This window comes from Citrus sinensis, chromosome 6 (assembly GCF_022201045.2).
Source record: "Citrus sinensis cultivar Valencia sweet orange chromosome 6, DVS_A1.0, whole genome shotgun sequence".
NCBI classification, from domain to species: Eukaryota; Viridiplantae; Streptophyta; class Magnoliopsida; order Sapindales; family Rutaceae; genus Citrus; species Citrus sinensis.
Genome location: NC_068561.1, coordinates 14,635,960 through 14,652,408, shown reverse-complemented (window position 1 = coordinate 14,652,408; position 16,449 = coordinate 14,635,960). Strand labels below are relative to the sequence as shown.

Below are 16,449 nucleotides of genomic sequence, written 5' to 3'. Positions count from 1 at the left end.
ATTAATATCAAAGAATAACAATAAAATAATCTTTCATGATTCATAAACTAAAGTTAATTAAAAATATGTGTTAGATTTAACTTTTATGAAATTAACAAAGTGACATTTAAAAATAAAATGAAAACAAACTTGTGAAAGTTAAATTTTATAAGGCTGAGATAATTTCCTACCATGTCAATAAAAATCTAAAAATATAAATGATTTTCTTTCACTTTTTTTTCCACGTAAATATTATTGAAGGTAATATTTTATTTATTATCACTATTAACTATCATAACAAAAGTAATGACTCGTAATAACATAAAATTTTATAATTACAATCAAAGTATATCAATAAAATAATCTTTCACGATTCATAAACTAAAGCTCATTATGAATGTATATTCGATTTAACTTTTATGAAATTAACAAAGTGATATTTGAAAATAAAATAAAAATATATGAGCTTATAAAACTTAAAACTCCTACCATGTAAGGATATTAACTATAAGATAAATATAAAATTAAGAAAATAATTATGTTAAATGGGTATTAAAAATAATACATACTTCATGATTAATTATATAATGACTCTTAATATTCTATAAAATAATGAGTATTTTAATATACGATATTAAATTTTATTAAAACATGTGTGATCAAGTAATATTTATGTTACAAGCAATCTCAACAATGAGTTTATTGATGTAACTATGACATTTACTTAAGTATATGTACTTAGTTGTGTTATTTATTAGTGTTATATCATATATAAATTTTGCAATTGCAACTTATTTATTTGATTTGTGTTAAATAACCTACCATTATATTTTATACTTAATGGAAATAGATTTTGGAAGATTTATTTAAAAAAGATTATCACATTTCAAATTTAAAGGGGGATTGAAAAATAATTTTAAATAAAATATGTTATTTAAGTGAAATTATTTCAAACTCTAAGGGTGGTCATAATTATTTTACAAACTTCTCCACCCCTTACACGTTTCTTAACCGTTTACCATTATTTTTTATTTTTATTTTTGCCTACAAATATTGTGTACCATTGATTAAATCTAATGGTGCACAATTAAAAACATTATTGATGCTGTAAAAAAATTACAGCATCATAGAGGAATCCTTACTTTATAATGTCTGAAATATATCATAATGTAATGCCAATAAAAATGTCAATTTTAATATGAAAATTTATTTTAGAACAGTAGGTTTACCTTTGAGGCAATCCTCTTATCGTTTTTTTAACTAACGTGGCCACATATTATTGGATGCCGATCTGAAACGCAAGCCAGACAATCTTTTGGGGAGTGGCAATAATACAAGACATCCACAAGCTCTTCCGACTGGTGGCCCAGCACGCGAATTGATTTCGTTCGCATGATGAAGTAGATAATGTGGAAACCAATGAACGAAGCTCAACTTTTGAAAGCAAAAACAAAAGCAGCCATGGCCTCTTCATCACTCATCTCATCATCTCTCCTGCCCACAAAATTTCTAACAATCCATCGCCAAAGCCAGCAACTCTCGCTCTTCAACAACCATAGCAGCAAGATTGATACAGCCTCCAAGAGGCTACCCACTTTCAGAGTCCAAGCTGCAAAGATTCCTTCTGGGGTATCTCTTCTATTGCTTGCTTGCTTTGCGCTCTCTATTGCTTCCATTTGATTTGCCATAATCTTGCAAATTTATTTGGAAAGTTTTAATATCTTAGGTGGATTTGCCAAGAGTGCAACCAAAGTTCCAAGCCCCATTTCTTGGATTTACCAAGACTGCTGAGATATGGAATTCTAGAGCTTGTATGATTGGCATTGTTTTTACTTTCATTGTTGAATTGGTAAGGATCCTTTTTATAAAGGGAAATTGCTTCTTAAAATATTTGTAAACATTGCTTAATAGTTGGCATTTTGTTTTGTTTTCTTCCAGATTTTGAACAAAGGAATTCTTCAGGTTATTGGGGTGGAAGTTGGGAAAGGTCTTGATCTTCCTCTATGAAGATTTTATTGGGTATATTTCAATATACATGCATGCAACTTACTCTGATTTGATGGAGAACAAGTCTTGTAACTGCATTTGTAATTCTGAATTTTGACTCTTTCATTATACCATTAAACCACTGCATGAGTATACATGAAACAATCTTACATAACATTGTTGTTCGGCAGCAATTTACAGTTTCAATTTAGTTTGTAACTGTTTGCTTAAATCTCCTCAATTGATTTCAGAAGCATCAAATAGCTCAAGTTTAAGGTGGAATTATTAAAATTCACATCTTATAAGCATTATAAGTACGGCACAGAGCTGTGCATCAATGGTTATAGCAAAATATTAACAGTATTATTATTATCCAACATGAACCCATCAACTCAGGCAAGAATTTCTCCGGTGACTTCACAAAAACTGGATCTAAATCTACTCATTGTGAACATTACAAATTCTGAGGTCTCTAGCTAACACAATTATCCAACAGCCTACAGATGCAATTTATGTGTATCCATTCTCATATTTCAAAAAAAAAAAAAAAATACATGAATAAACAATACATAGATTCATGACACAAACAGGAAAGATGATGCGCCATGGTTCAGGAGCAAATTCTCACGTTGCATTGTGATGTACTGGCAAGTTTTGAAATGCTTCTGTAGAATCTGGTAGAGTGTTGAACTCTGAGCTTGGGCAGCCAAGGCACAAGTTAACCATTTCTGCATAACCTGGAACGATTACATGGTCCGGCTGGTTCGAGCATCAATAACCAGCGGTTTGTTAGATGGCTCCGAGAAGTTCAGCGCCTCAGCTAGTGACACACGGCGGTTTCTCCATGCAGCCTCTGCCCATCTTTTCATTCTCTCACCTTCATCCTTTCTGTTCTGTTGAACAGAAAGTGCTTCTGCGTATCCCCCTACACAATCAACAAGCAGGATAAATGACACACATTCATCAATCAGTACAGCATCCAAAAAGATTTAGACTCAATAATAGTATCAATTGTGAAAGCAGAATGTTGTCAAAACTAATAGAAACTGAATAATGCCATTAAGACACCGAGACTTCATAGCTGGAAATATGTTCTTTTAGATGATGTAACAAGCAAGAGATGCAAGAAGTGAATGGCCAGGTCTAGTGCCAGGGTATGATGTGTGTATCATGATAGCAATAATGAAACCAGAATCACAACCAGTTTAAATCAAGATCACTGTCATCACAGAGTTGAAATCACTTCATATGGATATGAGGCTATCCGAAGAATCAAGAAGAAAACACTACAGTATTTAAGTATACCTCTGGCAAGGGCAACTATATCAGTTCTATCTACTTTTGTCTCCACACCTGTGCCATAAAAAAATAAAAAAATAAAAAAATAAAAAGTTATTCAAATTTTGCATATGGGGATAGGTAAAAGGTTAAGACTTTCCCTGTACCTTCAGATTCCAATGGTGGAGCTTTCAGAAATTCTAATGCCCTTCTATAGAGACCCTGAAAGAAATATATTGTTAAAACCATTGCAACGGAAAAATCCTAATCTCACTACAACAGGACACACCATAAACCAACTAGATTAAAACCTATAAACTTGTATGAGTAATAATTTTATCAGGACATTGTAAGTCATAATATAACTTCATAAATAGACAAAGGTTTAAGCAGCAACTTGAAAGCAAAATTAATGGGTCTGTGTTTCAACTGTCAATGTTTGTAAGAATCTAGAATATATTTAAACTTCACCTTTTAGACCACTTCCTTTTAAACCAAAAAATCCCTCTGACCTATACCAGACCCTACAACCTTGGTAGTCAATAAACCCATGGGATATACAAATATCCCAGGTAGGTGCACGAAGGGGATCTGAACCATTGAACTCTTGGTTGAATCCAAGATCTTTACCCTTCACTCCCCTTGGGATTTATGTTTTGACCAATTTAGCTAAAGGACAAGAATGAACTCATTACGAGACTGAAGAGTGTACTCTGACCGAGCTAATTTACGCTTGCGGTAACCAGGTGCTGCGATCTCGGGTCACTGAAGTTAAGCATCAATATTTGCAGAAGATGCCTATGAAAATTGTTTTTCTAGATGCTAAAATTTTAGGGAGATTTGGAAGTTCTAACCTCTTGAATTAGAAGAGCACTTGAATGCTCCTGCATTGCTTTATTCCGAAACATAAGAGCTAAGCAGGTTAAGACAACTCCAACCTTGGGATGGTGAGAACCTACAAAACAATAAAACATCTGCTCAAAACCCACATATTGTCCACAGTTAGACTACGAGAATTGCTACCAAGTATGTACCGGAATGATAAAACAAAACAAATCAATGGCGATAAAACAAAACTAACCAAAGACTTCCTCTGTTTTAGTTAGTGTCCTGGTAAGTATCTCCTCAGCATCACCAAAATTCCTGAATTCAAGGATATGGAGATGTGGCATCAGAAGATGATACCAGAATAAGCAATGATTAAAGGGCATTTTCCAAGAATTTTAAGCCTTACCCCATGTGAGCCTCAAGCTGTCCTAAAGCAAAGGTAGCTGCCAAAGCAACTTCCTCTAAAGCCATATTACATGATCCTAAGGTATTCATGTCACTAAAATCTTTTTGTTCTGCCAGCACTTCAATCACCTTCTGGTAAAACTTCTTCGCCAACAAAAAGTTCCGTGTTGCATGCAAGTATTCTCCATATGATAAAGCAGCACTGCCTATATACATAACAACTTTAATGCATTGAACAACAATGTGTTCCAAAACTACAAGTAAAAAAAATTGACCTCACCAGTACAACCCTCCTCCTCTTGTAACCCTTTAAAGAAAGATTCAGCTGCATTAATACAAATCAAGTTTTATTACCAAAAATCAATACAACCCATATATATATATATGTATATCTTTTCAGAATAACAAAACATAAATTGGCAAAATTGGGTTAGCAGTACCTGATTCAAGATTACCATGGGCGAGCTCGACCAACCCTTTTACTGCATTAGCACGAGAATTGACAGCCCCGTATGTCTTATAATTTTCAGGTTTGTGCTTTTCACAAAGTTGTAAGCATTTATCTGCGACCACTGATGAAGTATCATCCTATATAAGGGGAATCATCTCCAGATAAATTCTAAATTTGATACACACATTGAATAAAATCAAAACACCAATTTAATTATTGGTCACAACTAACCTGCCCAAGCTGTAAATAGAGACCAGCAAGAGCTTCCATGGCAGCAACTACGACAAAATCCAAAAGAGAACCACGAGTGAATAGCCTTTTCATCACAAAACCAAACAGAATAAACTGAAACAAAAATGCAAAACTTTTTAATAGGCAAAACTGACCTCTAACTCCCAAAATAGAGTTCTTAAAATTTTCAACTTTCTGAAGCTTCTCTATTGCCTCCACATAATTTCCACTAATTGGAACATCAAAATTCAAAAATAAAAATTTTTTGGATTTTTCAAGCAGCATAAAATAAATTAGTAAAAATAAAAAAATAAAAAAGATAAAACCTTTCATATAATAAAGTGGACATAGCAAGTAACGAAATTCCCCTCCAACTTTCAGCGAGCTGCCCATCACTTGGCTGAGTAGAGAGACACTGCTCCAGCACTAACATACCCTGCGAGTAAGATTCATCTACATACGCATGACGCGTGTCACAATTAATTGAAATTTACTTTTCTTCTTCATTAAAATTGATTAAAATGGGAAATGAAATTGGAAGTAACCTGACTTTTGAGACCTGGCATGAGAGAGAGCATAATTGATCATCTGAAGGACAACTGGGTTTGAATTTAGGCCGTTGATTCTGTTTCCATTTCCATTTGCATCATGGACTAATCTTCTCGGCAGTGGTAATGTTGATGCAGAGAGAAGGCAGGGCTCGTGGGAGGTGGGTCCCGGTAACCGATTGATTCCGGAGACAGTAGTCGCTAATCTAGATAACTTAAATACGGTGCGCATCGTCCCTAGTTTTGATTTTCAATTCTTCCTTCTTCTGCGTTTGTTTCCTTTTGCAGGAAAATCGGCAAAACGCAAAACCCTTGGGCTCTAGAAGTCACAGTTAAAAAAAAAAAAAAAAATCACAGTAACAGGTTAAGAGAAGAGAAGCGTTTTGTATTATCTCTACTAAACGATATGTCGTTTAACGATATCCTAAATATTTCAAATAATAGTAGAAATATTATGAAATATTTACTTGGGAATGATAATGGAAATCAAGTAGTGAAAATGATTGATGAAGTTTACTTACTTAAATGCAAGAAGTAATGAGAATCATGTGGTGGGTTTCGTCTAAAATGAAAAACAATAATGCTACATGTCCCAAATATTAATTCCAAAATTCATCCCAAGTGATGTGGCAGCTGATATTACATCTCATTTATAAGTTTATTTTAAATTAAAATAGACCCCTCTAAAAGAATTTATTTTACAAGAAATCCTTTTATTTCTTTTACAACTAAAGTTGTGTTTATTTTCTAGAGTGAGAGTGAGGAGTGTGGATTCCTTCTACTCCAATATTTACTTCAACAAATTGGAGAAGAATTGAGAATCTCACTCCATGGGCCCCATCCACTTTTAGAGTGGGAGCACGGAGTGGGGAGAGGAGGTGGCTCCCACCTCTCCATTTTCTACCCTTGTTTAATTGAATTGAATTGAATTTGATTTAATAAAATAAAATAAATATTATTATATTTATTTAAATATTATTATTATATTTAACTAAATAATAATTTACATTGATTATAAGTTAAAATTACTTAAAAAATAATATTATTATATTAATAGAGAATTAATAAATATTACTATATGCTATCTTTATTTAATAATATAATAATATTATATTTATTTTAAAAATAATAGTACTTTATTTATTTAATATTAATAATTAATAATAATAAATAGTTTATTCTAAGAAAATATTAATTTTGTACTAAATAATATTATATTAATAAATAATAAATTTAGTATAATTATATTAAATAATATAATGTTTCATTTTATATTTACCCTTCTTTTTATTAAATTTACTATAATTATATTTAATAAATATTTAAATATTATTATTATATTTAACTAAATAATAATTGGGTTTGATTCTAAGTTTAATTTACTTAAAAATAATATTATTATATTAATAGAGAATTAATAATATTATTATATACCATTTTTATTTGAAAATATAATATTATTATATTTATTTAAAAATAATAGTATTATATTTATTTAATATTAATAATTAATAATAATAAATAGTTTATTCTAAGAAAATATTAATTTCATACTATGTTAGTAGTAAAAATATTTTATTTATATTGCCCTCATCAACAATTTTTAATTTATATAATTAAAATTAAAATTAATAAAAACTGTGATGTTCATAATTAAGAATATTAATAATTATTATAAATTTACAAATATAATAAAATAAATGTTTATTCATTAAATATATTTTTATTAACTTTTTAATTAAAAACTATAATTCTTTAAATAAAGATAAAATTGTCATTTGAAACTATTTACTCTCAATCAAAGACAAAGTAAATATATAAATTGAATTTTGATCTTCATTTTATGCTTCAATTCCAGTGCAAATAAACAACTTACTCCCACTCCCAATCTTAGGATTCCCACTTCTGAGGATTTCTACTCCAATCTAAAAAGTAAACGGTATCTAAAAGTCTTTTGCCCTATTGTTTTTGGCCTAGCTGCAAATTGAACAGGTTTGTCCTATCGTTTTTTTTGGCTTGGTTGCAAATTAGAGAGAAAGTTCAGGGAGAGCAAAGCTTTGGTTTCTTCTCACTCATGACAGGTTTGTTATCCCTACCAAACTATTTTACTAGCACTCAACAATATGTACTTCTTGAAAAAAAAAACGAATTGATGGAATTTAAATTGCTTGGCTGCAAACTACATGAACAGAGAGAGGAACTTTAGGAAGAATAAAACTTTCAGCTGAGATGATGGATTTGGAGTCAAAAGAAATAGAAGACTCCCCAAAAATCATTACTGCTGAGGTGAATTTTTTAATTTTTATTCTTATTTTTTTGTACCTTATATTAATATGTTTCGAATTTGTATTAATTGATGATGATTTTAATTAGTTGGATATTTTTGCTTTATTTGAATCAGGTTGATGACGAGAACGATATAAGTAATGAACCAAATGCAGAAGAAATTATTGAGCCAAAAATTGGCATGGTTTTTTATACGACTCAAGATTTGTTTGAGTTCTATAAGATGTATGGGAAGACAATGGGATTCGAAATTATTAAAAGAACCTTTAGCACAGGAGACGATAGATAGTTGAAATATGTGACATTTTCATGTTCATGCAGCGGCAAGGCAAAATCTTTATCGAACCATCCTTTTTTATTACAACCAACATTCAAAACAAATTGTAAGGCTAAAGTAAGGGCAAAAACATGCTTGGATAGAAAGTGGGAAGTCAGATCCATTACATATGAGCATAATCATGAGTTAAACACACCAAGTAAAGCTCGTTTTCTGAAAATCAACAGGGTGATGAAGTTGTTTGTTCAAAGAAAGTTGGAATTGAATGATCAAGCTAGAATAAAACTGAATAAAGGCTTTAATTCTTTGGTGGTTGAAGCAGGAGGACATGAAAATTTAGCTTTCGTAGAAAAAGATTATAGGAAACATTTAGATAAAGTAAGGCGCTTACGGCTTGGGGATGGTAATGCTTCTGTAGTTCTTGATTATTTCTTAAAAATGTAAGATGACAACTCCAATTTTTTTTATATGGTGGATTTAGATGAAGATGTTCGGTTGAAAATTTTCTTTTGGGCTGATCCAAGAAGTAGAGCAGCGAATAAAAAAATTGGTGATGTTATTACATTTGATTCAACATCTCACAAATAAATATTATATGCCATTTTCTGCTTTTGTTGGGGTCAATTATCATGGACAATCAACATTATTGGGATGTGGTTTGATTTCTAACGAGGACACTGACACATATATATTGCTTTTTCAATCTTGGCTTACATGCATGTTTGGTTGTGCTCCAAATGCCATAATCACTGATCAAGATAAGGCCATGCAAAAGGCGATTAAAGTTGTCTTTCCGCATGCGCGACATAGGTGGTGTTTATGGCATATAATGAAAAAGCTTCCAAAAAAAATTGAAAGGTTACAAGAAATATAAAGTGATCAAGTTGACTATGCAGAATATTGTTTTATGATTCTTTAATACCTTCTGATTTTGATAAACGTTGGATGGTGTTCATTGAAAAATATAATCTTTATAACAACGAATGGTTGCAAAGCTTGTATGATGAGAGGCAATGTTAGGTGCCAGTATATGTGAAGGATATATTTTAGGCAGGAATGTCTACAACACAACGCAGTGAGAGTATGCATACATTCTTTGATGGGTATATAAATTCAAAAACTACTCAAACAATTTGTTGAACAATGTGGAAATGCACTACGGGACAAGGTGGAAAAAGAAAATCATGCTGATTTTAATGATTTGAATTCTAATATCCCTTGTGTTACTCATTATGCCATGGAGTAGCAATTCCGAAATGCTTATGCAATGGAAAAATTCAGAGAATTTCTGCAAGAGTTAAAAGAAAAAATATTTTGTGAGATATTTTCATGTCAAACAAATATTTTAACTTCAAAGTTTGTAGTAGTTGAAGATGTTAAATTTGGAGAGAATCACCGTCGTGACCCTTTTGGAGTTTCTTTTAATGATGTTGATTGTGAGATTAATTGTAAGTGTCGACTATTTGAGTTTAAGGGAATATTATGTCGACATATCATTGCAGTGCTTACTCATAAAGAAACATTTTTTGTTCCAGAACATTATATTTTGAGGTGATGGAGAAAGTATATAAAAAGATGCCACATCAAGGTGAAAGTAAGTAATGACAATTGGAGCACAAAACTTGAAAGACTCAGATTGATAAGATGTGCAACTTTTTTTATGATGTAGCTGAACTAGCAACTAATAATGAGAATAATTGCAATGTAGTGTTGGAGGTATTAAATGATTTGAAAGAAAAAACTAATGTTAAATGGAGGTGGTGGTGAAATTAGTCAACATGGAAGTAATATAGCTCATGGCACAACAAAATGTGGGGAGCTTCGTGGTAGTCATAATGGTAAAATTCTTTCTCCACTAGCAGTTAGAAGTAAAGATCGTTCGCCTTACAAATGAAGGCAGTCTAAGATTGAGCAAATTATTTAGAGAAAAAAGCAAAAGAAAACGACGAAGGTATAAAATTAATAAATTTTATCTAAAATGCTTATCAAATATTTTACTATACAATACTTATAATTCCTACATATTATTTTATTCAAGGGATCTCAAATGATAAGTAGTGAAACACAAAGATATAGATTGGAGAACAATGCAACTCATGCAATGGTTACTTCTGATAATCCAATGCAAGTAATGTGTTTTTATTATTTTTGCTTGGTATATAATTGTGAGGAGTATGTTATTCTTATTGTCATTAGGTTGATGTCATTTTCTTTTATATTTAGGGTAATACATAGATAAATAAATAATATCTTTTCTCTAGTTACAAATCTTTAGCTTTTCCTTTTTAACTAATCAATTTTAACGTATACAAGTCACTCGAGAGTTGTAAAGAGATTGAAGTATCTAGCAAGAAGCCAAACATAAAAAGATGAAGTACAAGAATTATTTGAAAACATTATGTTATCAAACAATAAAGTTAGATTATTGTTAAATTACTTTCAGAGTTCAGTTTTTGCTCTGAAATTTATGATGAATTATGAATTTTTAATTGCATGGATGATTATAGGTTGAGCTATTGCAATTTTATAGTAACAATACAATCCAGATGTTATGTATTTGTGATTTTATGTTCTTACAGTTAATGAATTTTCCTTTAAAAGAAAAAAAAAGAGTGAACATTTTAGTTAGGACTGAAGCACATCTTCAGTTTTTTATAATAATGCAAATGACTATTGCTGGAAATTTTCTCTTTGAATGGCAAAGCTAATTAAGTGTAGATTAATTTTCAGTACATATTGAGTTTACAAAAGAAGCCCTTCTCTTGGGTTTTGATTGAAATAAATTACAATGTTAATTTATTTTCTTCCCTATGTTAACTGCTACTACTATTGAATATGAATAATCACTGGACGAAATCTATTAACTTTCTGTCATATAACTCTGCTTTCTTGCCAATTCTAGCATAGAGAGCACTTCAGCTTGTGCAACCTCCTCACCGTCTGCTCTATGAACTGCAATTTGGCATAAAAACCTAATGTCGATAACTGGACAATTTGTTCTCCAAAACACACAAGCTGAACCAATGGAGCAATCATTCTTATTTCAATTGCTTTAGAAGTCATGGCCAAATTCCCAATAACATTGATGCAAAAAATGAGGCTCATCATTGTGCACAACTTCAGTGTCATTAGATATTATAACAATCAATTCACCTTTCTTCTTAACTAATATCACAAAATCTTTTGCAGTATTTCAAGTCTTTTGCAGTACTTCATATGCAACCTAGGAATTAAAACAAATAAAACCAAATTAAGTTATTTCTTTTGAGATTAAAGTAAAAAAGGGAAAACTTTGAAAATAAATTATTTTGGTTAAATGCAAAGTTCCCAAGCTCTTGATAATGTATTTTTTTTCAGCAAAATCAGGGTGAATCAAAAAAAAAAAAGTGATCTTCAACATGGCCCATATTAAATTATAGGCTTATAGCGTTAAATCAAAAAAGTGGAGAAATTATACAATACATATGATTATTTAACACAAAATAAATGAGCAAGAACATAATACAATAAAAGTAAAGACTTTTTAAGTGTTAATCTGTGTAAAACACAAAAATTAAAAACTTTTTAGTAACTTAATAAAAAGGAAGAAAAATTTTTCAATACAAAATCTAGCAACCGAAAAATTGTCAAAATAATGGCTGACAAAGCCGGTGGCTTTAACAAGCCTAATTCAAATTGACTTTGACAGCACCAATCTAGAAGAATGAAGAAACTTTGATGCAGCAAATATTGAAGGGGTAAAATGCTGCCCAAAGAAAACAAGGAAGACGAAAAAAAAGAGTTGAAGCGGCTAAACTTGAACAAAGACAAAAAGAAAGAAGAAGAAAAAAAATGGAATTTGGCAGCAGCGTTTTTGGAAGAAGGAAAAAGAAGAATGAAGAAGATAATCGCGGTGAGAAAAAAATATTTTAATAGCCAATTTTGGCTATAAAAAGGGTTCTGGAAAGTGGACCAAAATATTACAATTAGGGGTGGGCAAAAAAAGCTGATTAATTTAAAACCAAACCGAACCGATCGGTTCGGTTCGGTTTTTATGCGGTTTTTTTCCTCTAAAAAACCGAAATAGTAATATAAAAAAATAGTAAAACTAATCGGTTCGGTTTTAAAAAAAAAACCGCAAAACCGAACTGAAACCTCAAAAAAACCGATTGTTTTGAAAGCTAAAACTAAAACCTAAAAGCCTAAAATCTAAATCGTGACCTTCAGCCAAGCTCCTTGCCTCCTTCCCTGCATCTGTGCATCAGGCGTAAGACAAAATCACCCAACTCAGTCAACCAATTGAAACCAAGAATCGACTGATTCAGGAGTTAACCACATAGAAAAATTCCACCGGTTTCAACTTTCAAGTTTCAACTTTCAACCCCAAACACTTGCAGCGACGTGTAGAGCTCCGCCAGTTTTAGGATTGGGACGGAAAGGAAGAGGGGTTCTGCTGCTGCTGGTGGCCATATTATCGACGAGATCTATGCCGAATCTGAATCGTTGATTCGCTTGTTGGACTTGATTAGGACCCACAATCATCATCTATCATCCTTGTTCGAGCGTCGGCTTAAAAACCAGGTACAGGTAGTTCATCAATTGGAATTGGTCATGAGGGTCCAATAATTTGGGACCACCGTGTTTGTGCTCCCATGTCAATTTTTTCTGCAGTTCTTTTTCACTTTTCAGAGGTCAAAATTATTATACATAACTTTTCATTTTTTTATAATATATAATCTTGATTTTTGTAGATAGTTTATGTAATAATTTAATATATATATTCTTGGTTGGCCAAAATGAATACAAATGCAATTAATGAATGAAAAAGTTATTCATAAAGCATCATTTATTTATTTGTTCATTGTGGTTAAGTTGTATGCGATCCATTTGGTTGTTGGTTACAACTAGTTAAATATTTATTTAAAAATAAAATATAACCTGTTAATTAAGATGAATGTTGTAATATGAAGTCTCTTTAATTTTGTAAAATGTGCATGGTTATTCAATAATTATAATCTTTTTATTAGATATTCAATATTTATAATTTGTTCCCCACTTTTCTAGATGGCCACTTACCTTGTGATATAGTAGAAAAATATAAATATTTTTCTGAACTTGTGAGTCATTCATGGCTGTCATTTATGTCTATGTTATTGCATGTGTTTGTGTAGAATGGAAAATTATGATGAGGAGGAAGTGCAAGACGTGGAGGTTGATGATGGAAAAAAAAGAAAAATACCTTTGAGATCAAATGTTTGGGCTCATTTTACCAAACTACCTTGTGGAAACAAAGGAAAATGTCATCATTGCCGTAAAACCTTCGCCGCTAATAGAGGAAATACCACTAATTTAAAGAATCATTTGGATAGATGTAGGTCATATGAAGGTGTGAAGGTTGAAGGGGATCCGAAGCAACAAGTATTTTTCCGTCAAAAGGGAAAAGATAAAGATGATGGAGTTGTTAAACTTAGTGGCGGGTTTAGTCAAGAGGCTTGTAGAATGGCACTTGTGAAGATGATTGTCAAGGATGAATTACCTTTTAGCTTTGTGGAGGCTGAAGGGTTTTTAGAGTTCATACAAACTTGTTGCCCAAGATTTGATGTGCCATCCCGAAGAACAATTACAAGGGATATTCTTGAATTGTATCAGCATGAAAAAGGGTTATTAAAAAGTGTTTTTGGTGCAAGCAAGCAGAGAGTGTGTATTACCACAGATACGTGGACATCAATTTAAATGTCTAACTACATGGTCATTACTGCTCATTTTATTGATGCGGAGTGGGTGTTGCACAAAAGGATTCTTAGTTTCACACCTATAGCTAATCATAAAGGAGATGGTATTGGGAAGCTAATTGAGGCATGTTTGATTGATTGGGGGATTGAGAGGTTGTTCACAATTACAGTAGACAATGCAAGTGCCAATAAAGTTGCAATAACTTATGTGAAGAAAAAGTTAGCAAATTGGAGTGTGAATTCGATGGTTTTAAATGGTTTATATATGCATGTGAGGTGTTCGGCACACATAATAAATTTGATTGTGCAAGATGGGTTGGCGGAGGTGAATCATTCAATAGCTAGTATTCACAATGCAGTAAAGTATGTTAGATCCTCTCCAGCAAGATTGCAAAAGTTTAAAACATGTGTTGATAGGGAGAAAATCTCATATGGAGGGCTTATGGTGTTGGATGTGCCTACTAAATGGAATTCAACATATTTGATGTTGCACAAAGCGGTTGTGTTTGAAAAAACATTTGATAGGATGAAGGAAGATGATGGACATTATGTTAATTGGTTTGTTGAGGATGAGGGTGAAAAGAAGAAGGAGAGGCCACCGAGTGATGACGATTGGGCAAATGCAAGGAGGTTAGTCAACGTTTTATCGATTTTTTATTATGTGACCTTGAAATTTAGTAACTCTCTTGATGTCACTTCCAATGATTACTTAAATGAAATCGCAAAAGTTCTAATTAATTTGAAGTCACTTGCTACTTCTAGTGATGATTTGTTGAGGAAAATGGCCGAAAAAATGGAGCAAAAGTTTGCTAAATATTGGGGTGATTCTTTTGATCAGGTTAACATGTTATTATTTGTAGCAAATGTGCTTGATCCTAGATGTAAATTGGAGTTTGTTACATTTTTTTTTAGTAGCATGTATGAACCTCAGAAGGTTGAAGAATTGAAATCTAACATTAATGAGTTGTTGATGAAGTTATATAATAGCTATATTGGTGGGAGTGATGTGAGGAATAGTGGTGGTGTTTGTTTTAGTGATATCCATGATGGTAGTAGTAGTGGTGGTGGTGGTGGTGGTAGTGGTGGTGGTCCTAGTAGTAGTATAATGTCAATTGATCTTTTTTCATCTTTCAAAATGATGAAGCAAAGTTCAAATGATGACATTAGTTCGAAAAATGATGTTGAAAAGTACTTGACGGATGCTAATGAGAGTACTAGTAATGCCCATTTTGATATTTTGACTTGGTGGAAGTTGAATGGGCATAGGTATCCGATTTTGTCTCAGATTGCCAAAGATGTTTTGGCAATTCCAGTGTCTACTGTAGCTTCAGAATCGACATTTAGCACAGGAGGACGTGTTCTTGATCCTTTTAGAAGTTCTTTAACTCAATAAAACTGTTGAGTCATTGATTTGCACTCAAAATTGGCTTCGCTCAACTCTATTAGGAGAACGTATAATACAACCTACTCAGGAGGAAACTGAATTCTATGAAGTTATTGAAGCAGGTAATATGTTACTACTATATTTTGATATTGTTTTGGTTATTTCACTCTTAACTAATCATTCTAATATTTTTGTTTAATTTGTTAATGTAGAATTTGGTAGGCCAATAGTAGCTCAACAAGAACAAGCAGCTGAGGAGTAATTGAGATTTGGGAGTTGATTGATGTTTATTGCTTTTGTAGTTTTGTTAAAGTTTAAAAGACTTTTTGCTTATTTATTTTGATTTGAACTTGTTATTTGAATATGTTATGTGTTCTTGAACATATTTTGAGACATATTTTGATTTTTTGTTCGTTAACTTTTTTATGTTTGTAGTAGATTTATTAATTTAAGGTTTTAAATTTAAAAAGCCCAAAATAGGCCCAATAGGCCCACAATCGAAATAATCGAACCGAACCGAATCGAATTATTTCAATTAATCGAGCATTTGATTATTTTGGTAATTTGATTAATCGCGATTATGATTTTAAAATAATCGTAATCGAACGATTATGAAAAATTTAGTAAAAAACCGAACCGAACCGAACCGCGCCCACCCCTAATTACAATACTTGTAATCCTCATATCACTAGTAAAATATTTTCTTTCTATCTTCGCCCGTGGACATAGGTTAAAAGTCGAACAACATAATTTTCTAGTGTCCTCTTTCTGCTTGTGCTTTATTTTTTCTTTAAATTTCATTTTAGTTGTGGTCCTGCTCCACCCACTAAATTTCTAACAGTGGTATCAGAGCTATTTGTTGTATTTTTTGGAGTCGATAGTATTGTTCATGTAAAATTATTATTCACGTATACGGTTACTGTTCACGTGAAACGGTGGGAGTTGATCCTAGTAAAGTTAGTTTGTGGTGAAAAACGATAGTGGCAAAATACGAAATTGAGAAGTTAAATGGAAATAATTTTTCGTTGTGGAAAATGAAGATAAAAGTTATATTGAGAAAAAATAATTGCTTGGTAACAATTGGA

The 16,449-nt window shown here is 31.9% G+C and overlaps 3 protein-coding genes across 5 annotated transcripts; 2 read left to right on the top strand and 1 right to left on the bottom strand.

Annotated features, from left to right (window-relative positions):
- The first annotated feature begins 1,332 nt into the window (after positions 1–1,332).
- Positions 1,333–2,197, top strand: LOC102606882 (light-harvesting complex-like protein OHP1, chloroplastic). The gene is made up of 3 exons (XM_006480799.4): positions 1,333–1,608; positions 1,706–1,828; positions 1,918–2,197. The coding sequence occupies exons 1-3, from the start codon at positions 1,387–1,389 to the stop codon at positions 1,984–1,986; spliced, it is 414 nt and encodes a 137-aa protein (XP_006480862.1). The 5' UTR covers positions 1,333–1,386; the 3' UTR covers positions 1,987–2,197.
- Positions 2,198–2,381: 184 nt separating this feature from the next.
- On the bottom strand, positions 2,382–6,068 carry LOC102607159 (uncharacterized). Of its 3 annotated transcripts, none has more exons than XM_006480800.4 (12): positions 5,704–6,068; positions 5,485–5,611; positions 5,314–5,387; positions 5,159–5,205; positions 4,917–5,064; positions 4,757–4,801; positions 4,478–4,682; positions 4,325–4,386; positions 4,098–4,198; positions 3,411–3,465; positions 3,271–3,318; positions 2,382–2,890 (listed from the first exon to the last, which is right to left on the bottom strand). In XM_006480800.4, the coding sequence occupies exons 1-12, from the start codon at positions 5,936–5,938 to the stop codon at positions 2,712–2,714; spliced, it is 1,326 nt and encodes a 441-aa protein (XP_006480863.1). In that variant the 5' UTR covers positions 5,939–6,068; the 3' UTR covers positions 2,382–2,711. The 3 variants fall into 3 exon arrangements, with proteins under 3 accessions (XP_006480863.1, XP_052299541.1, XP_006480864.1); XM_052443581.1 differs by having other exon boundaries at positions 5,485–5,594; positions 5,704–5,882; XM_006480801.4 differs by having other exon boundaries at positions 5,709–5,882.
- A 6,164-nt stretch (positions 6,069–12,232) lies between these two features.
- On the top strand, positions 12,233–15,782 carry LOC107177407 (zinc finger BED domain-containing protein RICESLEEPER 2-like). The gene is made up of 3 exons (XM_052443587.1): positions 12,233–12,829; positions 13,420–15,486; positions 15,577–15,782. The coding sequence occupies exon 2, from the start codon at positions 13,982–13,984 to the stop codon at positions 15,371–15,373; it is 1,392 nt and encodes a 463-aa protein (XP_052299547.1). The 5' UTR covers positions 12,233–12,829; positions 13,420–13,981; the 3' UTR covers positions 15,374–15,486; positions 15,577–15,782.
- The last annotated feature ends 667 nt before the right edge of the window (positions 15,783–16,449 follow it).

Coding starts and splice junctions, on each gene's coding strand:
- LOC102607159 (XM_006480800.4), bottom strand. CDS start 5,938: ATGCGCACCGTATTTAAGTTATCTAGATTAGCGACTACTGTCTCCGGA. Junction 4,387..4,477: donor CAGCTTGAGGCTCACATGGG/GTAAGGCTTAAA, acceptor CCTTGAATTCAG/GAATTTTGGTGATGCTGAGG. Junction 2,891..3,270: donor TATAGTTGCCCTTGCCAGAG/GTATACTTAAAT, acceptor TTGATTGTGTAG/GGGGATACGCAGAAGCACTT.
- LOC102606882 (XM_006480799.4), top strand. CDS start 1,387: ATGTGGAAACCAATGAACGAAGCTCAACTTTTGAAAGCAAAAACAAAA. Junction 1,609..1,705: donor CTGCAAAGATTCCTTCTGGG/GTATCTCTTCTA, acceptor TTAATATCTTAG/GTGGATTTGCCAAGAGTGCA. Junction 1,829..1,917: donor TTACTTTCATTGTTGAATTG/GTAAGGATCCTT, acceptor GTTTTCTTCCAG/ATTTTGAACAAAGGAATTCT.
- LOC107177407 (XM_052443587.1), top strand. CDS start 13,982: ATGTCTAACTACATGGTCATTACTGCTCATTTTATTGATGCGGAGTGG.